Genomic DNA, 24,951 nt, shown 5'->3' with positions numbered 1-24,951 from the left:
CTGGGGTCCTGCAGGGACAGGAAATGCTGGATGCCATCTAGATATGGCGTGATAGTATTGAGAAATGGTCAGCTGCATGTGGCAATATGATATGAAGGCTAGGATGTGTCCAACGTTGCCTATTGCTGCTCCGGGGCAAGGGGCCAAAAATTATCGATTAGTGTTCCAAGCAGTGCGATAGGCCTTCAGTGTGTTGCGTGCCAAGGAGTGGTTAATAAGTTGGATTGCGTTGGCGAGATGCGACTTCAGTCCATCGTCAGCAATGTCCATGGTGGGACAGGGATAGTTGTTGGGTCAGCTCCAGGCTCTTGCTGGAAAAAAAACATCCATTCCAAGGTTGGAATAGGAAAGCGCATCAGCTGCTTTTTGCATTTGCCTGGAAAAGGTCTACATAAGATATTAACTGGTGACGGAGTGACAGCTGCGCGAGCCTGCGCAGGAAGTGATGGGTAGTGACTTAGATCTATCTTAATTGATGATGTTGGCTGTGGCCTGATTGTCTGTGGTGGAGAACAGTGTCTGTCCTGTTCAAGTGTGGTCCCAGACCTGGGCAGCTGCCACGATGGGGTGCAGCACGAGGCGTGATGAAGACTGGGTGAAGCAAAAATTTAAGAGAATTTCTGGGGGCCAAGTTTTGGAGAACCAGTGGCGGCCTAAAAATGGCTGCAAAAGCCTTTGGTGGCTCGGCTGACACTGCCGGGATGAAGATTGAAATGCTGTTCTATCAGGTGGGGAAGTTGTCCCACATAGCTAAGTCTGCTACTGATGCTTGGTCTAGTTTGAGAACTTGGACTGGATCTTGCATTGGTGCTCAACAAGACGATATACATGCACTCACAGGCCAACGTGCACTCGCAGGCCAACGTGCACTCGCTGGTGCTGGATGAAAACCTGAACTAACCGCAGGGAAAAAAACAGAGAAAAGATGAGTGGCCCGCGTGCCACTGAAGATGAATGGCCAACTGGGTGCCACTGTGTGTTTGTGTGGCTGATTGTTTGTCACTGAGGTGTGTTTGCAAGTTTAGTTTATATTCGGGTTTGCACGTAGGTGCGTGCCGCTAAGTGTTTTATACTACTGCAGACAATATTGTGCGGTTGCAACGGTGTCAGTGAGTGTCAGGTTGCTGGGACGATATTGTGTGGTTGCAGGGGCCTTGAGTATGAAGGTTTGTTTTGAGACGGCATTGCGTGGTTGCAAGGGTCTCAGTTTGGTTTGCTGAGACGATATTGCGTGGTTGCAAAGGTCTCAATGATTATGAGGTTTGTTTTGAGATGGCATGGTGTGGTTGCACAGGTCTCAACAAGTGAGGGGTTGCTGAGACGATGTTGCATTTTGCAATGGTCTCAAATGAGTGTCGGCCGCTGAGACAACTTTGTATGGCTGCAAGGGTCTGAATGGGTGTCAGGTTGCTGAGACGATATTGCATTTGCAATGGTCTCAAATGAGTGTCAGGTTGCTAAGATGACTTTGTATGGCTGCAAAGGTCTGAACGGGTGTCAGGTTGCTGAGATGAGATTGTGTGGTTGAAAAGGTCTAGACGGGTGTGAGGTAGCTGAGATGATATTACATTTAGCAAGGGTCTCAAATGAGTGTCAAGTTGCTGAGACAATATTCCCCTTTATTTAAAAAATTTTATGAAAACAACTGTGAATGAAACGCTGGTAAACATGAGTTACCGCATCTGGCAGTGTTTACAAGCTGTTACAGGCATTGGCGTTTCGAATGCCTCTGAACATCCGTCTGAACCCATTTTTTTTTTTTTTTTACCAACAGCAGTGTACATGAGGCCAAAGATGATTTGTCTGTCTGCAAGGATCTCAATGAATGCCAGGTTGTTGGGGCGAGACTGCATGATCACAAAGGTCTTTGACGAGTGGGAGGTTGCTCAAGACAGTATTGCGTGGTTGCAAGGGTCTCGATGAGTGTGGCGCTGCTGAGACGGTATTGTGTTTGCAAGGGACTCAACAATGGTGTGAAGCTGCTGAGACGGTATTGCGTGGTTGCAAGAGTCTTGATGAGTGTGGGGCTGCTGAGACTGTATTGCATTTGCAAGGGTCTGAACTATGGTGTGAGGCTGCTGAGACGGTATTCCGTGGTTGCAAGGGCCTTGATGAGTGTGGGGCTGCTGAGACGGTATTGCGTTTGCAAGGGTCTGAACTATGGTGTAAGGCTGCTGAGACGGTATTGCGTGGTTGCAAGGGTCTTGATGAGTGTGGGGCTGCTGAGACAGTATTGCGTTTGCGAGGGTCTCAACAATGGTGTAAGGCTGCTGAGACGGTATTGCAAGGGACTTGATGAGTGTTGGGCTGCTGAGATGGTATTGCGTTTGCATGGGTCTCAACAATGGTGTGAGGCTACTGAGATGGTATTGTGTGGTTGCAAGAGTCTTGATGAGTGTAGGGCTGCTGAGACGGTATTGCGTTTGCAAGGATCTCAACAATGGTGTGAGGCTGCTGAGACGATTTTGCATGGTTGCAATGGTCTCAACAGGTGTCAGGTTGCTGGGCCGAGATTGTGTGGTGACAATTTTTTTTTTCTGCTTTTTTTTTATTTTTTTTATTTTATTTTTATTTTTTGCGTTTTCTAAGGGTCATGTGTTGCAAGGGTCTTAACAAGGGTGTCAGGCTGCTGAGACAATTTCGTGTGCTTGCAAGAGTCTCCATGAGTGTGGGGCTGCTGAGATGGTATTGCGTTTGCAAGGGTCTCAACAAGGGTGTCAGGCTGCGGAGATTAATTTTGCGTGCTTGCAAGAGTCTCCATGAGTGTGGGGCTGCTGAGACGGTATTGCGTTTGCAAGGGTCTCAACAAGGGTGTCAGGCTGCGAAGATGAATTTTGCGTCGTTGCAACGGTCTCAACAGGTGTCAGGTTGCGGGGCTGAGATTGTGTGGTGGCAATTTTTTTTTTTCTGCACTTTTATATTTCTTTTCTTTTTGCGTTTTTTTTTTTAATTTATTTTTTGCGTTTTTTTATTTTTTTTTTATACAATTTTTTTTTTTTTTTCGTTTTGTAAGGGTCATGTGTTGCAAGGGTCTTAACAAGGGTGTCAGGCTGCTGAGACGATTTAGTGTGGTTGCAAGAGTCTCGATGAGTGTGGGGCTGCTAAGACAGTATTGCGTTTGCAAGGGTCTTAACAAGGGTGTCAGGCTGTGGAGACGAATTTTGCATCGTTGCAATGGTCTCAACAGGTGTCAGGTTGCTGGGCTGAGATTACGTGGTGGCAATTGTTTTTTTTTTTTTTTTGCATTTTATTAATTTTTTTCCTTTTTGCTTTTTTTTTTTTTTTTTTTCATTTTGTAAGGGTCATGTGTTGCAAGGGTCTCAGCAAAAGTATCAGACTGCTGAGATGATTTGCATGGTTGCAAGGTCTCAATCAATAAGAATTGGGTTACTGAGAAAGGATAGAAACACCTGGTTTGTTTGTACCTTAAGCAAGCAGTATAAGGTAGAAGGACAACGCCTGTTTGAATCGTAGGTTCTGCAGGGGCCACTAATGAACGATATGGGAGACAACGAATGGTAGCAAATTGATAAGACATAAAGAATGTAATTACAAATCTTACTTGCGACAGTGGGCCATGCGAGTGAGTTTGCGGCGGACTGTGGCTGGAGTGAAACATGTCGGGAACGTGTAGCGTGATGCCATGCATGGGGCAAAACAACAAGGTTTGGTGTAGAAAATAGAACATGAGAAGTGCGTATCAATGCTTTGTAAGCTCCACTGCGGGAACCAAACATATGGTACAGGTGACACCATGAGTGGCCACGAATTTGACATGACAAATAAGCTAACGAATCCTACCTGGGACAGTGAACGTACGACTGGGTTTGCTTTGGACTGGAGTGGATGTGCAACACATCCGAAGAGTGTGGTGTGGCGCCATGCATGACGCACAGGCAATAACTTTGGTAAATAAATGAGAGAGAAGAACAAACAATTCGTAAGTTCCACTGCGGGAACAAAAAACACACGGCAATGTATCTGATACAAAACGGTTGTAAAATGCATGAAATTAATCCGATACGAATTGATAGTAAGGAGTATTGAACGAATCTGATACGAATTGGTTGTAGAGTGTATGCTACCCCTTGCTTTGAAACCGAACACCTACCAACCACCCATCCCCCCAGGCTAATCAAGTGCAGAGAAGGCACCATGTGAGTCCAATTACCACCTCAATCTGCCAAAGAATCCATACAAACACATGTCAATCTCCAAATGGATTTACAAATGAATCGTATGTTTGGCAGAAGGAAGTTACAAATGTACTACGCCTGAGCCGAATGATGTTGGAACATGAGCAAAAGTAACTCAGAGGCAGATTTTTTCCCAAAAGGGATGCAGGATAGGAAGCATAACGAATTGTAAGATTGCACAAGATACGAAAAGGTTTGAATCCTACCTGCGACAGTAAGCGGGAACCGCCGGCGAAGACCATGAAGGGAGAAGCCGCAAAGCGCTTGCGATGTCGAATGCGATTGAATGTGCAGACTCACGGACATGAGGTGAGCTGGGAAGAGTCGGCCCAGTGACATGTAGTACCGCACACTGAACCGACAAAGAGCATGTGTGAGTGGGCTGCTTAAATACCCTCCGGGCTCCTCCCATAAACTCAGGCCACCATACTGGCCTTCTTATATATATATATATATATATATATATATATATACACACACACACACACCTGTTTCCTGTATTATACAATGTGTTATAGTCGTTCACAATTATTAATTATTCACACTACTGCATGTGGAAATACGTGTAGCGTTGCATGCTTTCCTGACATGCACAGTAACACACTTCCCTTTTATCAGACGCACAGTGAGGCTCAGGATGAGGGGGTTTGCCAATTGTGGGTTTGAATGTCACTTTAAATCTCTACATTGTTTCATGTTTATAGTGGTGTGCCCAAGACTATCCCAGCAAAGATCACTTCAGAGACTCAAGCTAAGGGTACAGTGACAGAGCCTGGGAAACATCAAGACATTGCTCCCGAAAGGTGAACATATCTGAGATATACATACATATTGTATACAATATTTATTAGATGGGGTAGGCTGCACAGGATGATTTAAATTATCGTCAGTGGGTCTACTCTGCCAACAGATTCCACTGCTTTTGTAGTATAAAGTCCAGAAGATAGACATTGCACTCCAAAATGCTGAACCTCAAAATTGATTTCCCAGTCACGTGAACATGATGAAGGTTGAGGATGCTCGAAACTGTCTTTGTGGTGTACATTTTATATATCCTGTAGATATATTATATATATACACTACTGCGCAAAATTTTTAGACAGGTGAAAAAAAATTCTGTAAATTAGGAATGTTTTCAGAAATAGAAATGTTAAAACTTTATTTTTATCAATGAACAAAATGAAAAATATGGAGCTAGATCACCAGACACAGGATGAACTGTGGGTATCTATAATAATGCAGTGCCACATCCTAATTATATTGAGACAACAAATGTTAAGGGTACAGAGAGATGGACTTTGTAGGCACCAATTATAAAAGTACAAATACGTTTATTGACACAAAACCCAAAAGGGTTATTGGACAAAAAAAGAAAAACAAGACAATAAAATAAACATTAAAAAAGAAAAAGAAAAACCACAGAAACAACTGCGGTGACAACAGATTATTCCAATAATGATCCAAGACAATTCATCAAATCTCACGAAGGATGTGCATGACTATAGTAAAAAGTAAGGAAAACGTTAGCTCGACATGTTTCGCGGGGACCGCTTCTTCGGGAGCTAGTAATGTTTCTAAGAAAAATAAGACCATTATTGGTTTTTGAATTATAAAATAAAAATAAATATAAAAATAAAAAATATATTTTTTGTATAAAAATGTATTTGATATATCAAGTGCATTAAAGCACCATAGATCCGAACAGGACATGCGAGTAGAACAGAGAACCACCCAAGCCATCAACAGGAAAGGACCGCATGCATAAGGCCCAGCATGCGGTCAAATGCTCCGATGCTTCAGCCGATACCTGGACAGTCAGGGTGATCAGTGCGATGGGGGAGTTACAAGCACTGATCACCGCTGACTGTCCTCGTATCCTCCTCCAGCCCCCCTCCGTGTCCCACTCCATACTGCCATCTCCCTCCGTGCTGCCATCTCTTTTTCCATGTTCCTGTCGTGTGCCCCCATCCGTGCTGCTGCCGTGTGCCCCCATCCGTGCTACTGCCGTGTGCCCCCAAACAAATTGTAAAAAATTTTAATTGTAAAGAAAATAACTACTGACACATGTGCCACTGTCACATGAGATTTAAAAGTATCGGTAATCGGTATCGGCGAGTACTTGATAAAAAGTATTGGTACTTGTACTCGATCCTAAAAAAGTGGTATCGCGACAACCCTAGTAAAAATAATGATTTATATATACATATATATATACAGCGCATAACAGCCCCTACCTATCAAACGGCCACAGAATTGTGAAAAATGGCACGGCAGGGTGGATACATCAAGATGGTTTAAAACCCATCTGAAGTGAGAAAATTATAACGTGAAACTTAAGGGGTACACCTGGATAAGGTATAACCAAGCGGTTGTGTCATTGATGTGATATCTATTGGGAATAATCAGAAACAGTCACTGAGTATAGTGCAGACAATAGTGGATCAGAGAAGCAGTGCAAAAGACATTAGAAAAGTACATACCACCAAGAGGACCATAGTAAAAAACACTCAGGTATGGAAGTCCGTGGGTAAAGTGATTACCTAAAAGCAGGGCTGCACAACAAAGCCGTAAGTATGTGTCCCAGTCACGTTTGCGGCGTGAACTTCCGCATCGCGTGACCTGGCCAGAACACAGGCGTACACCTCCCACACAGCCAGCCGTCCATAGGACATCAATAGCAGATGTACCAGAGAGGCCAGCTCAGCGGGAATGAGCGCCTGAAGGAGGGAAAAGGTGCAACCAGCTCCACCTAGTGGCACCAGTGCAGCGTGCCGACGAACGGCAGGCAGCAAGATGAAAAAAAGGCTGGGAAATGCCAAAAAGGAGAAGGTAGTCGCAAGACTCCACTCCCAACCGCAGAGCGCTAGAAATTACCCCATGTCCTGCGGTTACCCGGCTGCACATCCCCATCCACAGTGCCCAATTGCGCACACCAGTCCAAGTGACGGCAAATGTGTGTACCCAAATCCACTCGCATGTACTGGACAGTTAAAAGTAATAATACAACAGACTATGCAAAAAATACTTATACATACATAGTGCAAATATAAAAATCAATATAATACAGAGAAAGTATTAAAAATAGATTACAATAATATAAAAAGTTATGTGATATACATATGAAAGAAAATTAAGTTAAATACAGTTTTATGCAAGCAACTACAGAAAAGGGAGAGAGGGGAATATAAGAGAGAAAAAACCACGACTAAGTATTGACATTGATTTCATCAAACAAATACTAATAAATATTTAAGAATTTGATATATTAGTAAGATTATCTTACAAAAACGATTTGTATGTTTGTAATGCCCTGTACACACGATCGGTTCATCCGATGAAAATGGTCTGATGGATTTTTTCATCAGATATCAGATGAAGCTGACTTTCATCAGTCTTGCCTACACACCATCAGTTAAAAAAATCGATTGTGTCAGAACGCGGTGACGTAAAACACAACGGCGTGCTGAGAAAAATGAAGTTCAATGCTTCCGAGCATGCGTTGACTTGATTCTGAGCATGCGTTTTAACCGATGGATTTCCCCACAGACGATCGTTTCTTTCTATCGTTTTTTTAACCTTCAGATAATTTTAAAACAAGTTCCTATTTTTTTCACCTATGGATAAAAAACCGATGGGGCCAACACACCAATCCAACCGATCGTGTGTATGCGGCATTACTCATTGATACCAGGTGGTTGTATCGCATTCAATCGTTCTATCCACTTGGTCTCCTGCTGTAGAATTTTTTTGTCCCAGTCACCTCCTCTTGGGTCCCGCTGTACAACAGCCAGGACCAGGAAGGTGAACAGTGAGGTGTCAAACCGATGATACAAGTCAAGATGTTTGCTTATAGGAGTCAGAATCTTACCACTAGAGGAATAATAGATGTGATCGTTAATGCGTTGGCGTAGTTGGCGGATGGTCTTGCCAACGTAAAATGCGCCACATTGGCACGTCAATAGATACACAACGCCTTGTGTATTGCAATCATCCCTAAACCTTGGATAGAACAACTCACCTTTGGGTAATATGAACCTAGACTCTGTAACTACCCATTGGCAGAAGGTGCAATGTCCACATTTGTACATCCCTTTATCTTGGGTGGGCTGTTGTTTAGTAGGAAAATAGTGACTGCATGTCAACTTGTCGCTTAATGATTTTGATCGTTTGAATACCATTTCTGGTCGTTCCCCAATGTATTTCCTCAAAGTGGAGTCATCCGACAAAATGTGCCAATGTTTAGTCAGCACTTCCCTAATTTGATGTTGTTGGTCAGAAAATTGTGTGATAAATTTAACTGTTAGATTGGGATCTTGTTTAGTCTTTGTATTGAACAATAATGCACTCCTAGACTGTTGGAATGCCTTATTGTACGCCTTTCAAAGGAGAGACTTGGAGTTACCTCGTAATAGGAGACGTTCTCTAAGGCCCCATACACACGATAGAATCCATCCGCAGATAAATCCCAGCAAATGGGTTTCTGCGGATAGATCCTATGGTGTGTACACGCCAGCGGATCTGTTTCCGCGGAGAAATCTCCTCTGGGATGGATTCCAGCAGATCGGATATTTGCTGACATGCACAACAAATCCATCTGCTGGAATCCATTCCAACGGATGGATCCGCTCGTCTGTACAGACTCACCGGATCCATCCGTCCAAAGGGATTCCCCGCACGCGTCGTAATGATTTGACGCATGCGTGGAATTCCTTATATGACAGCGTCGCGCCCGTCGCCGCGTCATAATCGCGGCGCGACACGTCATCGCCAGAGGATTTCCGCGCGGATTTCAATGCGATGGTGTGTACACTCCATCGCATAGAAATCTGCGGAAATCTTTGAGAGGATTTATCCGTGGAAACGGTCCGCTGGACCGTATCCGCGGATAAATTCTCTCGTGTGTATGGGGCCTGAGGAGATTAGAGTGGTACTTAAAATCTCTATCATGTGTGCAATTCCTTCTTAATCTGACGTATTGGGCGTAGGGAATGCTACGAATCAATGGGATGGCATGAGTGCTAGAAGCGTGAAGGATAGTGTTTCCCGCAGTCTCTTTGCGATAAAGTGTGGAAGCCAGACAGTTGTCATTGTCTTTAAAAATGTGCAGATCCAAAAAAGAAATAAATCGAGAGTGGCTGTTGATGGTAAATTTCAGATTATAACTGTTGACATTTAATGCAGTAACAAATTGGTCCAACGCCGATTGAGTGTTGGTCCACACCAACGCATGGTTGGTGTGGTCAGTAAAGCTCTCATTAGAGAAGATGTCACGCTCCCGCCCCCCCAAGTACAGGTTAGCGTAAGCCGGTGCGCAACAAGTGCCCATGGCTACACCCTGTACCTGGAGGTAGTGGGAGCCATTGAAAGTAAACCAATTGTGTGTCAAAATGAATGACAGTAATTTCAAAAGGAATTCACTGAAGGACCAAAGGTGATGGTCTTGCTCCCTGAGGAAAGTGCGCGCCATTCCGACGCCCTGCCATGCCTCAACATCCAAAGTCACGAGCAGGGCGTCAGCAGGGACAGGCATCCCCTCAATTTGTTTTAAAAGGTCCAACGTGTCCTTAACAAAGGAGGGAAGGCGGGTGACATGAGAAGTGAGAAAAAAATCAATAAATCTACTAGTGTTTTCGGTTAGGGACTCTATGCCAGATACTATGGGTCTACCAGGGGGGACATGAATGTTCTTATGGACCTTAGGCAATGAGTAAAAAGTGGGTGCACGTGGAAACTTAATGTTAAGATAATTGTACGTTTCCTGATCGATGATGCCCTTCAAAAAGGCATCACCTATCAGGGACTTGTATTCATCAGAAAAACAAGCTATAGAAATAGCAGCTATCCTGCGATACCATGATAGGTTTGACATTTTGGTGTATTGTTCATAGGTAAGGAGAACAATATTCCCCCCTTTGTCAGATGATTTGATTACCAGGTTGGGATGATTCCGCAACCTGGTGATGGCCTGCATTTGTTGACTTGTAAGATTTTGTTGGGTTGGATCCAAAGACAGATGTTTGATATCACTAATGGTAGCCATCAAAAATGTCCAAATGAATGGATTGGTAGTCAGGTCCGGAAATTTGGTAGACTTAAGTTTTTGAACTTGCGATAAGGTATAGATAATTTAACTGAAATGGATAAATCTGTACCCTGGACACTTCTAGGAGGACCCGAGTGTTCATTTTCCTCCAGGAGCAAGAAAGTGTTTGATCCTTTCAGCCAATTCTCTGTCCTGTTTAGATCGTAAACGATCCTGATCAAAAAGAAATTTATAGGTCAATTTCCTCGAAAACAAATATAATATCAATGAACAAAATTGAAAGTAATGAACAGAAAATAAATAAAAATCAAATCAATATGTGGCATGACCAATCTTTGCCTTCAAAACAGCATAAATTCTTCCAGGTACACTTGCACTCAGTTTTTGAAGGAACTCGGCAGGTAGGTTGTTCCAATCATCTTGGTGAACTAAGCACAGATCTTCTGTGGATGTGGGCTGCCTCAAATCCTTCTGTCTTTTCATATAATCCCAGACAGACTCGATGATGTTGAGAGCAGGTCTCTGTGTGGGCCAAACCATCACATCAGAGGTATGGCTTTTTGGCTGCAATTCCTCCATGAAGACCACTTCTGGCCAGACTTCCCTGAACAGTAGATGGGTATACTGGGGTCCTGCTGGTTTCTGGCAGTTTCTGGCATACTGGGGTCCCACTGATTTCTGGCAGTTCATCCACTGCATTAAGTTTTCGTTGGCCGACCACTGCATCTACGGTCCTCAACACTACTCGTTTCATTGGGCTTCTTCAAAAGAGCTTCAACAGCAGATCTTGAAACCCCAGTCTGCTTTGAAACCTTTGCCTGGGAGAGACCTTGCTGATGCAGTATAACTACCGTGTGTCTTGTTGCTGTGCTCAGTCTTGCAATGATGTATGATATGTGACATGAAACTGTCTTCTACAACCCCCCCCCCCCCCCCTACACTAGCTGTTTCTGTTTTAGTTAATTGATTATTAGTACCTTCTTGTTATAATTGGTTAATCATAAACCTGACTCTAATCCTACAAAATCCCTGACTTTCCAAGTGTAAGAATTGATGCTGGCTAGAAGCTGAAGCGTAGTCACACCAAATATTGATTTGATTTCGATTTTTCTTCTGTCCGCTCACTTTGCATTTTGTAAATTGCTAAAAATAAACAATTAAAATATACATTTTGAAAGCATTCCTATGTAGCGCTACCCCCGCAGGAGCCGCTGGTTTGTTTTTGGGATCGGCATATTGAGTTACCTTGATATGGGCCAGGGGTGCAATTGTAGAAACAAGCAGTGAGCGAAAGTCCAGACAGTGAATAAAGGTTTTTCCAATGCTTTATTTTCCAGGCCAACACAGCCAAGATCAACATAAATTGGGAAAGACAAGGTTGATGAATAGAGAGAGAGGGAGAACCTTGCAGTATCAGGCCTGGATATTAAATGGAGCAGTCAGTACTGCTCTGTATAGTACCAATTTGTAACTCGTCGCCAGTCCAACTGAGTGGGTAAAGTGCCCTCGGACAGACCCTTTTTTATAAGCCTGGCAGTCGAGATGTCACTTAGGATTTCTGGGAGGAACAGGCCTCTCTCACAGACCTGGCTCTAGGGCCTCTGCCACAGGCCAATTACAATAACTGAGCTAGATAGATAGATGGAGCGAATCCTCCCAGTAGATTTCTGCATTTGGTCACCAGATGACAGCAAACATACCTGTCAGTACTCTGGTCACCGGATCCCCAATTGGTTTGTTCAGGCTCTGTTGGACAACCTGCCTCCGGGTCCTCCTCAAACCGACTCCCCAATCGAACGGCACCCAGCTTGGGATCCTTTCAATAGAACCGGGAACCCAGTAAGTCACTGGGGTCCCCTTGTACCTCCGGATGAGGTTCCAAGTAGTCTGCAATTATGGCCAGGTGGGCCACGCTGGCGGGGTCCATGGATGCGCGCACCCTGAAGGTGGATGTCGCACCTGGAACGGGGACCCCACAAAGATTTAGAACACATGACACCTGCCACAGATATACTCCCCTCCAGCACACCCCGCGAGGGAAAAAAGCTCCTCTGATTGGCTGCTGGAGAAACTTACTCTGCCAGAACCCCTCTGGCACCAACTTCTGGCCAGGGATGGCATTGCATCCCTGGACCACAGACTGACCCAGTGGACAATTCTGGAATGACAGAAGTCCCAAAATTTAAACAAATTGTGAATGAGAGCAAGGTAACTCTCCCATTCCCCACTAACTTTAGCGTAGTGCCCATACTGAAAGTAAGGGGGTGCTACACCTACTTTACAGAATTTCTTCACACCTGCCTAAAACTTTTTCACAGTATAGTATATGGACACCTTGGGGTTGATTTACTGTGCAAATATACTGTGCATGGCAAGGGCACTTGCCCCAGAGCTTAGTAAAACTACACTTTGCAAGGAAAATAAAAAACTGCATTTTTGTTTGCACATGATTGAATGATAGAAACCAGCAGAGCTTCTCCACAGATCTAGAGCAAATGCACTTAAAGTGCACTTCAAAGTGCACTTGCATTGCACAATATATTTGCCTTTAGTGAATCAAACTCACAGTGTACCCTGTTTTATACAATGCATTATAGTCTTTCACAATTATTACATAAGGAATAAATACAAAAATATTCATCTTTATACCCTATGTTTATATTTTACAGTAAAGCTAAGTTCACACTACTGTGTTTCGGAAACATGCGCATAATTGTATGCTTTCCCAACACACGCAGAAATGTACTGCCCTTTTAGCAGAAGTACAGCAGCACTAAGAATCAGGAAGATCTCCCAGTATGAACCCATTGTGGGATCAATCCTCAGCCAACTCCATCCAGAATGGAAGCTATCTCTTGTGGGTATAATGCCACTTTTAATCTCTATATTGTTCCATGTTTATAGTGGTGTACCCAAGGTTATCCCAGAGAAGATCACGCCAGAGACTCAAACAAAAGTTGCGGTGACGGAGCCCGAGGAACATCAAGACACTGCTGCCGAAAGGTGAACATCTCTAAGATACACACATTTAGTATTATAAAGTCACACATTTGTAGTATAAAGTCCGAAAGATAGACACTGCATTTCAAAATACTGAATATCAGAAAAAAAATTATCCATCCCTGTGAATATGATAAGTGGATGTTCAAAACCTTCTTCCCAGTGTACATGTTATATGTAAATACATTGTATGTGTGTATATATATATATATATATATATATATATATATATACACACACTCACCTGTTCTATATACAGGTGTGTGTATATATATATCTACCACCTGATACCATTACGAAGGCAGGACTACATTAATTGGGGGTGCGATCTTTTTTTTTTGGTTTTACGTTCTCCAGCTTTTAGGATGGTCTTTATATGACAAACTTCTTCGAGCTTGTCTTGCTGTGTTTGTCATTAAGAGGTCCAACTTTTTTTTTTTTTGTAAAGGAGAAGGGAGAAAGACAGGTATATCAAGATGACTAAAATAACTTTGACATCATATAACGTGAAAGGTTTGAACTTACCAGAAAAACGTAGCAAGTTATATATGGAACTCAGGAGACTTGGATTGCATATTATATTCCTCCAAGAGACACATAAAAAAAAAATGAAATCCCAAAGTTGGGAAACTATAGATACCCCATTGTGTATCATAGTGCATCACAGACCTCAAACGCAAAAGGAGTAGCAATTATGATGTCAAGTCAGATACCATGGAAATAAATAAAGACAATAACAGATGAGGAGGGACGGTTACAGATTGTAAAGGGCTTAATATATGATCAAAAAGTTACTCTGCTGAATATATATCTGCCCAACGAGGGTCAATTAGCAGTTATGGAGACAAATATGAACGTAATACACCAAAATAAGGAGGGAATTTTGTTGATGGGAGCAGATTTAAATATGGCACTAGATCCAACTCTAGATGCCTCAAGGGGAACCTCCCATCTGTCGTTTATAAAACAATGAAAAGCAAAAAGAATGCTGCAGGAGCTGAAAGTAAGGCATAGTTGGAGAACTCTACATATGCGCGATAGAGATTATACCTTTTTTTCAGCTAAACACAAAACATATTCTAGGATAGACTATGTTTTTGTATCTCAATGTGCGCTGCAATGCATTAGGGAGACATCCATAGGTTCATTTACGATTTCAGACCACGCACCATCTAACTGCTTTATCGAATGGGGGGAACCTGCCACCCGAGAATGGCAGTGGAGGATCAATGAAACCCTCTTGAAAGAGCCAGAGTGCGAGACACAGCTAGCACAGGAATTAGAACTGTTCTTCTTAAAAAATAAATCAGGGGAAGTGTCACCATTTTGTGTATGGGAAACACATAAATGCTATATTAGAGGCATACTTTTATCAGCAGGAGCACGTAGAAAACGACAACACGGGGCCCAATTAGAATCTTTGCTTCGGGATATCAGGAGGCTAGAGACTTTACATAAGAAATCGCAGACACTTCAGAGAGAGGAGGAATTAACTCGCCTGCGAGAGGAATTGAATGCCCGGCTAACATATAAAGCAAAAGCAGCAATGACCCAGGGTAGACAAACTTTTTATGAGTTCGGGAATAAGCCTAGCAGGATGATGGCTAATGCATTGAAAGCGACAAGGATGCAAAACTACATAGAACGTATTAAAACGCAGGGAGACACATTGGTAAACTCATCACAGGCAATTGCGAAGGCGTTCCGAGACTACTATGTAGGCCTATACCAATTGGGTGCGCAAGATCCGAGTCCCAGGGTATGCAATGTAGAAGAGGCTAGGGCATATATAGCAGCCTCGGAAATGCCTAGACTGATGGAAAAAGAAGCAGAAGACATTGACAGTCCAATTACCATTGAGGAATTTTTGGAGGCCTTGAAAACATTAAAACCAGGGAAAGCACTGGGCCCGGACGGATTCACCCTGTTATACTACAAAACTTTTGCAGATAAATTAGCACCAAGGTTTGTGGAGGCTTTTAACTCGTTACGAGAAGGTCAAACAATACCAGTAGAAACGCTGATGGCCCATATAACAGTGATATACAAAGAAGGGAAAGATCCGGCTCAATGTTCAAGTTACCGCCCAATCTCACTGTTAAATGTGGACCTAAAGATTCTCACGAAAATACTCTCAACTAGACTATTACCGTATATACCCACCTTAATACACTCTGATCAGGTAGGATTCACGCCAGAAAGGGAAGGTAGGGAAAATACGCAAAGGGTCATAAGTGCCATACACCACGTCCAATATCATCAAAAAACATTAGTTTTAGTATCCACAGACGCAGAAAAAGCTTTCGATAGAGTTGACTGGTCATTCTTGAGGGCGACCATATAACACACAGGATTGAAGAGGGGGATACAGAACTGGGTCATGAGTTTATACTCCTTTCCAAAAGCTAGAATTAAGATAAACTAGGTACTTTCTTGTGAAAAAAAAGATAAACGAGGTACTCTCAGAGCCCTTTTATATTAAGAATGGAACACGACAGGGCTGTCCATTATCTACTATCATCTTTATCTTGACATTGGAGCCATTTTTAAGGAGTATAAGGGCCAACCCAGATATTAGGTGCATTAGATTAAAGGGAAGGGAACATAAACTTGCTGCATTTGCGGATGACATTTTGTTCTTTATAACCCCTTCCAGCATTGTCTCTGCTGTCATTAATGACTGAGATGGATAAGTACGGGAGATTGTCCAATTTTAAGGTTAACTATAATAAATCGGAGGCAATGGGGGTGGAGACGAGTATAGCACTACAACAACAGCTATCTAATTTTTTTGTGTTTAGATGGACTTATTCCCATATAGGTTACCTTGGGACAAAAATACCTAATAGTCTAAATAGGATATTTGAACTTAAATTTGTGCCCTTGGTACGACATATTAAATTAGATCTACAGAAATGGGATAAGGAGGTATTTACGTGGTTTGGCAGAATCAATATCATCAAAATGAATGTAATGCCAAGATTACTGTATTTATTAAAGACCCTACCTATTAAGATCCCGGTGGGATACTTGAGAGAGTTGAGAGCAAGAATGGCAAAGTTTGTATGGGCTGGAAAACCTGCCAGAATCCGTAGAGATATTTTGTCCTTACCAAAAGAAAAAGGCGGTGTAGGGTTCCCGGCCCCAGAGGGTTACTATGAGGCAATACATCTAGCAAGAGTGCTGGATTGGTGTGCACCTCAAAAAGAGAAACCATGGGTACACATGGAACAAGCAATATTGGAGGTACCCCTGGAGGGGTTAATTTGGCTAACAAGTACGACCATACCACAAGCAACAAAGCAACATCCGACAGTGGGCGCCACACTTAGTATAGTCAAAAGGACATTTAAGAAAGTTAAGATATCGACCCAGCTGAATCCAATGACTCCTATCCTGGGAAATACAGAGTTTGAAATGGGTCTAAAGGATAAAAGTTTTATGATTTTAAAACGTCAGGGCAAAAGTAGACTCATACATTTTATGGTTGACAATCAAGTAATGTCTAGAGAAGAGTTGGACTGTGAGTTTGGAGAAAGATTGGATCCCTTTAGGAGAATGCAGTTAAATGCATTTCTCAGATCAATATCTAGGCGAACGAGAGAAATAGCTACACCTTCTAAATTTGAAAACTTATGCCTAAAAGAAGAGTCAGTGAGACATGCAATATCGATATTGTATACCATGGTGATAGAGTTGAAGGCCCCAAAGAACCTAGGTTTCATACAGGCATGGGAGAGGGAGATGGGGGTCACTTTTTCAGAAGCACAAAAAATAAGATATTTAGGTTTACGAATAAGGTGTCAATAGCAACTAGGTATCAAGAAGGAAGTTATAAGATTTTGAGCAGGTGGTATAGAACCCCAGAAGTATTGAATCGTATATATCCACAGGTATCCAATCTCTGTTGGCATTGTCAAGGAACTGTTGGCAATATGATACACATTTTTTGGGAATGCTCAGAAATAAAGAATTTTTGGGAAATGGTCTCAGAAACAATAGAAGAAATGATTGATGTGTCACTTGGAGATAATCCAGCTGCTTCCTGCTTTTTGACATCCCTCTGTCGACGGAAAAATATAAAAATGAATTGCTGAGACATTTGCTTTCTACGGCAAAAGCATGTATTCCAGTGCTCTGGAAAAGCAATGGCCCAGATTAGAGTAACCACTGTACGCTACACCAACGCAGCGCAGAGAGGCAAGCATGGAATTCAGCAAGCCAGTGTTCCCAACGCTGCGCTGGTTTCGAAGGCGTATGCCGGCGTAGGTGGAAGTGGGCGTGACCCATGCAAATGAGGCGTGACCCCATGCAAATGATGGGCCGAACTGCACATGCGCCGTGACGTGGATGCATCCCCCTGCGCCTGCTCACAACTACGTCAGAACAACTGCCTAAACTACGCCGGATCACTGTGTATGGCGTGAACGTAACCTACGCCCAGCCAGACACACCTTCAAACGTAAAATACGCCGGCTTGTGTTCCCTGGTGCAGACCTCTGCATGTCTGCTGCTGGGTTGCGCCTCCTTTATGTGGAATAACTTTACGCCGGACGTACAACTTACTCGCACCTCGCGTAGCCTGCGTCGGGCGCACGTACGTTCGTGAATCGTCGTATTTCTCTCATTTGCATATTTGAATGGCTAATCAATGGGAGCGCCACCATGCGTCCAGCCTAAATGTGCGCCCACCCTACGCCGGCATAGGCAAGTTACGTCCGCGGGGTGAAGTCTGTTTTTTGGGCGCATCTTAGTTTGTGGGTCTGGCGCACAGATACGATGGTGCACATTTGCACTTACGTCGGCGTAACTTGTTATACGTCGGCGTAAGTGCTTTGTGAATCTGGGCCAATGTGTCTCCAAGTAAAGCACAATGGATGGCAAAAATATCAGACGTCCAATTGATGGAAAACCTTAATATGTGTATGAAAGAACAGGAAGACAAGTATCGACAGATTTGGGCTCCATATGTTGCATACAGGGAGTGGATGGGGTGAGCCGAGGAGAGAGGGCGAAAAGAGGAACCAAAATTATTATCTTTTTTTTTTTTCTCCATTGTTTTGTTGTTTAACTATTCTAAGATTAAACCGATATTCTTGGTTTATTTATTTATTGGGGGAGAGGGGAGTATGTAGTGGATAGGCTAGAGGGATAGCCAAGTCACAAAGATATAATTAAGGACAGAATTAAAATAATATAAGTTTAAAGATGAAGTAGAAATGGGATAGGAGAAATTGAAGTGTTTAAGAGTAAAATAAGTAGAAAGTTTGTATAAGATAGCTTATGTGTAAAGATGTATTATGATTATCTTCGTGAAAAAGAAAAGAAAAATTAAAATAAAGAATTGAAAAAAGACCCTGCTGCCGAAAGGTGAACATCTGCGATACACACACATATAGTATTATAAAGTCACACAAAGGTAGACGTTGATCTGAGAGTGAGGGGGTTTCTCTCAGTATATACTTATTGTGGGATTAATGCTCAGCCAACTGCATCCAGAATGGAAGCTATCTCTTGTAGGTAGAATGCCACTTTAAATCTCTGCATGCATTGTTTCATGTTTACAGTGGTGTGCCCAAGATGATCCCAGAGAAGATCACTCCAGAGACCCATGCAAAGGGTACGGTGACAGAGCCCGAGGAACATCAAGACACTGCTGCTGAAAGGTGAACATACCCATTAAACACACACACATACAGTATTTATTAGATGGGGTAAGCTGCATGGGAGTCTTTTAATTATCATCAGTGGGTGCACTCCGCCAATAAGTTATACTCTGATTTGTAACAAAAAGTTTTCATTTTTTTGTTTTTAATAAATTTGCAAAGATTTCAAACAAACTTCTTTCACATTGTCATTATGGGGTATTGTTTGTAGAATTTGAGGAAAATAATGAATTTAATTCATTATGGAATAAGGCTGTAACATAAAAAAATGTGGAACTGTGCACTGTATACGCCCATTGTTGTGGGATCAATGCTCAGCCAACTCCATCCAGAATGGAAGCTATCTCATGTGGATAGAAAGCCACTTTAAATCTCTACATGCATTGTTTCATGTTTACAGTGATGTGCCCAAGATTATCCCAGCGATGATCACTCCAGAGACTCAAGCAAAGGGTACGGTGACAGAGCCAGAGGAACATCAAGACACTGCTGCCGAAAGGTGAACATCTTTGAGATATCTAAGACACACACATACAGTATATATTAGATGGGGTAAGCTGCACAGGAGTCTTTTAATGATCATCAGTGGGTGCACTCCACCATTAACCACTTAAGGACCGCCTCCTGCACATATACGTCGGCAGAATGGCACGGCTGGGCACATGTACGTACAGGTACGTCCTGTACTAGTACCCAGCCGTGGGTCACGGGCGCGCGCCCGCGGCGTGCTCCCGCGACCCGGTCCGAAGCTGCGGGACCCGCAGACCTGATTGCCGCTGGAGTCCCGCGATTGGTCCCCGGAGCTGAAGAACGGGGAGAGCTGTGTGTAAACACGGCTTCCCTGTTCTTCACTGTGGCGGCTGCATCGATCGTGTCATCCCTTTTATAGGGGGACACAATCGATGACGTCACACCTACAGCCACACCCCCCTTTAGTTGTAAACACACTTCAGAGAACACATAACCCCATCAGCGCCCCCTTGTGGTTAACTCCCAAACTGAAACTGTAATTTTCACAATAAACAATGTGCATTTTAAATGCATTTTTTGCTGTGAAAATGACAATGGTCCCAAAAATGTGTCAAAATTGTCCGAAGTGTCCGCCATAATGTCGCAGTCACTAAAAAAATCGCTGATCGCCGCCATTAGTTGTAAAAAAATTAATAAAAATGCAATAAAACTATCCCCTATTTTGTAAACGCTATAAATGTTGCGCAAACCAACCGATAAACGCTTATTGCGATTTTGTTTACCAAAAATAGGTAGAAGAATACGTATCAGCCTAAACTGAGTAAAAAACATTTTTTTAATATATATTTTTGGGGGATATTTATTATAGCAAAAAGCTCTATTTTTGTTTATAGCGCAAAAAATAAAACCCGCAGAGGTGATCAAATACCACCAAAAGAAAGCTCTATTTGTGGGAAAAAAAGGACGCCAATTTTTTTTGGGAGCCACATCGCACGTCCGCGCAATTTTCAGTTAAATCGACGCAGTGCCGAATCGCAAAAAGGGGCAAGGTCCTTTAGCTGCATTTTGGTCCGGGTCTTAAAGCGGGGGTTCGCCCTGTTAAAAAAAAAAAAAAAGTTTTTTTTTATTAGACAATTAAATTCGGCATCGTAGCGCGAGCTACGGTATGCCGGTCTTACATTTTTTATGCCCGTACTCACCGTGCTATCGTTGATTGAAGAATCCGGGGAATGGGCGTTCCTATGGTGAGAGAAGGTGATTGACGGCCGGCCCTGGCACGTCACGCTTCTCCGGAAATAGCCGAAATAGGCTTGGCTATTCACGGCGCCTGCGCATAGCCTGTGCGCAGGCGCTGTGAATAGCCAAGACCTACTCCGGCTGTCTTCGGGGAGCGTGACGTGCCAGAGCCGGCCGTCAATCATCCTCCCTCTCCATAGGCACGCCCATTCCCCGCGGGAGTCAGATTCTTCAATCAACAATAGCACAGTGAGTACGGGGATTAAAAATTTAAGACCGGCATACCGTAGCTCGCGCTACGATGCCGAAAGTAATGGAATAATGGGGTGAAGGAGGGTGAACTACCGCTTTAAGTGGTTAAGTTCCACTCTGATTTGTAGCATAAAGTCCCAAATATAGACATTGCACTTTTAAATCAATATTTTTTTTCCAGTCATGTGAACATGATGAAGGGCGGAGATACTTAAATCTGTATTCCCTATGTACATTTTATATGTAAATACATTTGATATATACTGTATATAGACACACACTTCCCCCTGTATTATAAAATGCATTATAGACTTTAACAATTATTACATGAGCAATAAACACACAAAAAAACTATGTATATATTTGGCATTAAAGTTCACATTACTGTGTATGGTAACACATGTAGAACTGTGTGCTTTTCCGACACACACACAGAAACACGCTGGCCTTTTAGCAAATGTACAGTGGTGCTGGGGTTCTCCAAGTATATGCCTATTGTTCTGGGATCAATGCATAGCCAACTCCATCCAGAATGGACACTATCTCTTGTGGGTAGAATGGCACTTTAAATCTCTGCATGCATTGTGTCATGTTTACAGTGGTGTGCCCAAGATTATCTCAGCGACGGTCACTCCAGAGATTCAAGTAAAGGGCACAGTGACAGAGCCCGAGGAACATCAAGACACTGCTGCCCTGTAGTGTATTTAGGATTTGTGCTTCCCTAGGCCTGACTAAACTCGTGCACCCCCTAATTTAAATATAACACACGCCTTCCTGTCAAGGACACACCCCATTCTGTTTAAGACCTGCCCTCATATTTTTGAGTGGGAACACTAGTTCTGAGGGCCTGGGGGGGGGGGGCAATGGATTCCCTTAATTTGCATAGATTTCCTCTCACTTCCTGTTTGGCTATGGGGCAGGAAGTGAAGGGAAATCTCTGCAATAGGACAGGGATGGTAAAAAATAAACTGACAGGGGCTATAACCCTATAGTTCTACTTTAAGTACAATTTTCTGATAATTTTATGGAGAGGAATAAGAAAATGTAACCATGCCAATGGTGCAGCAGAAAACTCATAGCACAGTGAGGAAGGTTTGTGGTCTAGGATGATAGGACAGTCAAAATTAGAAGCAGTTGCGGAATGCCGGCCTCCCGCATCCCAGAAGCATTGCGGCCCCTTTATGGGGGCACTAGACTAATTTGCCTCTCAGGCCAGTCCGCCCCCTCAGACTGGCACTACACTAACAGTGCAGCGCAAGCTGGCGGGGACTCTTTCTGTGCTGCCCTCCTGCAAAGTGCTGCCCTAGGTCTGGGCCTTTTTGGCCTAGGCCAGGATACAGCGTTGCTGCTGTCGAAAGGTGAACATCTCTGAGATATCTGAGACACACCCACACATACAGTATATATTAGATGGGGTAAGCTGCACAGGAGTCTTTTAATGATCGTCAGTGGGTGCACTCCGCCAATAGGTTCTACTCTGATTTGTAGTATAATTTCCCAAAGATAGATGTTGCACTACAAAATGCTAAATATCAAAAAAAAATACAGTCATGTGAACATGATGAAGGTTGAGGATGCTCGAAACTGTCTTTGTGGTGTACATTTTATAAATACTGTAGATACATTATATACATATACACTTCTGTGCAAAAGTTTTAGGCAAAAGTGTTAATACTTTTATTTTTATCAATTAACAAAATGGAAAGTAAATGAGCAAAAGAGAAGTACAAATCAAATCAATATTTGGTGTGACCACATTTTGCCTTCAAAACAGCATCAATTCTTCTAGGTACACTTGCACACAGTTTTTTTAAAGGAACGCGGCAAGTAGGTTGTTCCAAACATCTTGGAGAACTAAGCACAGTTCTTCTGTGGATGTAGGCTGCCTCAATCCTTCTGTCTCTTCCTGTAATCCCAGACAGACTCGATGATGTAGAGATCAGGGCTCTGTGGGGGCCAACCAATCACATCCAGGACTCAAGGACACCTTGTTCTTCTTTACACTGAAGAGAGTTCTTAATTTCATTAGTTAAATGTTTGGGGATGTTGTTCTGCTGCAGAATACATTTGGGACCAGTCACACGCCTCCCTGATGATATGGCATCATGAATAAGTATCTACAGTATTTTTCTCAGCAGCCAAGTGATAGTTTGGCCGCCACAGAGCCCTAAACGCAACATCATGGAGTCTGTATTTCTCAGAATTGAGGACACCATTGATCCTGACCAAATCTGCAACTCCATTTGCAGAATTGCAGCCCCAAACTTTCAAGGAACCTCCACCATGCTTCACTATGTGCAGAAACTCATTCTTGTACAGTTTTCCAGCTCTTCAGCAAACAAACTGGCCCGGATTCACATACATCGGCGCATATTTATGCCGCCGTAGCGTATCTCTTTTACGCTACGCCGGCACAGCGCACAGAGGCAAGCACTGGATTCACAAAGCACTCGCTCCCACTCACTGTTAAAGACACGCTGGGTTTCCTCGGCGTAAGCCAGCGTAGGTGGAAGTGGGTGTGAGCCATGCTAATGAGGCATGACCCCATGCAAATGATGGGCCAAGCGTCATAGAAGTACTGAAAATGAACGGCGCATGCGCCGTCCCGTGGCCGCATCCCAGTGCGCATGCTCAGAATCACGTCGAAACAACTGCCTAAAATATGTCGAATCACTGCCTACGACGTGAACGTAACTACGCCTAGTCATATTCACGTACAACGTAAACGACAAAAGATACGATGGCTTGTGTTCCCTGGTCCATACCTTTGCATGAGTTGCGCCACCTATATGGGAAATAACTTTACGCCGGACGTACGACTTACGGAAACCGCGTATATTATGCGCCGGGCGCAACTACGTTCGTGAATCGGCGTATCTCCCTCATTTGCATATGTGCATAAAAAATCAATGGGAGTTGCAAATGCGCTCAGCGTAAATATATGGCCCACGATACGACGGCGTAGGAAAGTTACGTCGGTCGGATGAATCCTATTTTCAGGCGTATCTCAGTTTATGGGCACGGCGCATAGATACGACGGCGCATACTTACATTTACGCGGCGTATCTGGAGATATGTCGGCGTAAGTGCTTTGTGAATCCGGGCCACTGCCTCCTGCTACAGCCAAGATACTTTTCCACATCAGAGGTATGTCTTTTTGCCGCAGTTCTTCCATGAAGACCACTTCAGGACAGACTTCTCCGGACAGTAGACGGGTGTGCCTGGGTCCCACAGGTTTCTGGCAGTTCTGTGCTGATGGCACTGCTGGAGATCTTCCGATGTGGAAGGGAAGGAAGCATGATTTGTTTTTCATCTGCTGCATTAAGTTTCCTTGGCCAACCACTGTGTCTCCAGTCCTCAATGTTGCCCATTTCTTTGTGCTTCTTCAAAAGAGCTTGAACAGCACATCTTGAAACCCCAGTCTGCTTGAAAATCTTTGCCTGGGAGAGACCTTGCTGTTGCAGTATAACTACCTTGTGTCTTGTTGCTGTTCTCAATCTTGTCATGATGTATGACATGTGACTTGAAACTGTCTTCTACAACCTCACCTTAGTAGTAAAGGTTAGCTGTGCCTTACCCAAGTTTTACGCCTCCTACACAGCTGTTTCTGTAATCCTACAAAATCCTTGACTGTAGGGCCTCACGTCCGGATCTATCCGCTGGAATTGATCCGCGGATCAGTTCCAGAGGACAAATCCGGTCGTCTGTACGGCCTAGCGGATATTTATCTGCGGAGATTTCTCGGGCCGATCGATTTCAAGCGGATATAAATTTCTTAGCATGCTAAGAAATTTATCCGCTTGAATCGGGTCCAGCGGATTGATCCGGTGGTCTGTACAGACTCACCGGATCAATCCGTCCGCTCCCCTCCCTCGCATGCGTCGTAATGATTCGACGCATGCGTGGAAGTACTTACATTCCAGCGTCGCGCACGTCGCCGCGTCATCATCGCGGCGACGGCGCGACACGTCACCGCGGATGAATTCCGCACAGATTTTGATCCGATGGTGAGTACAAACCATCGGATCCAAATCCGGAGGAGGAATCTCCGCTGGAAACGGTCCGGAGGACAGTTTCCAGCGGAGAT

General features: G+C 43.5%; 1 protein-coding gene across 1 annotated transcript in view; it reads left to right on the top strand.

Moving 5' to 3' along the window:
- LOC120937702 (proteoglycan 4-like) overlaps positions 1–24,951 on the top strand; it is a 68,907-nt gene that overhangs the window by 5,065 nt on the left and 38,891 nt on the right. Inside the window, exons 5-7 of the mRNA XM_040351120.1 lie at positions 13,144–13,242; positions 18,807–18,905; positions 19,306–19,404. Of these exons, the coding sequence (XP_040207054.1) occupies positions 13,144–13,242; positions 18,807–18,905; positions 19,306–19,404 (297 nt within the window). The remainder of the gene's footprint in view (positions 1–13,143; positions 13,243–18,806; positions 18,906–19,305; positions 19,405–24,951) is intronic.

The sequence above is a fragment of the Rana temporaria genome, chromosome 4, assembly GCF_905171775.1.
Source record: "Rana temporaria chromosome 4, aRanTem1.1, whole genome shotgun sequence".
NCBI lineage: Eukaryota > Metazoa > Chordata > Amphibia > Anura > Ranidae > Rana > Rana temporaria.
The sequence above is the reverse complement of the archived record's forward strand: the minus strand, read 5'-3'. Positions and strand labels throughout refer to the sequence as shown.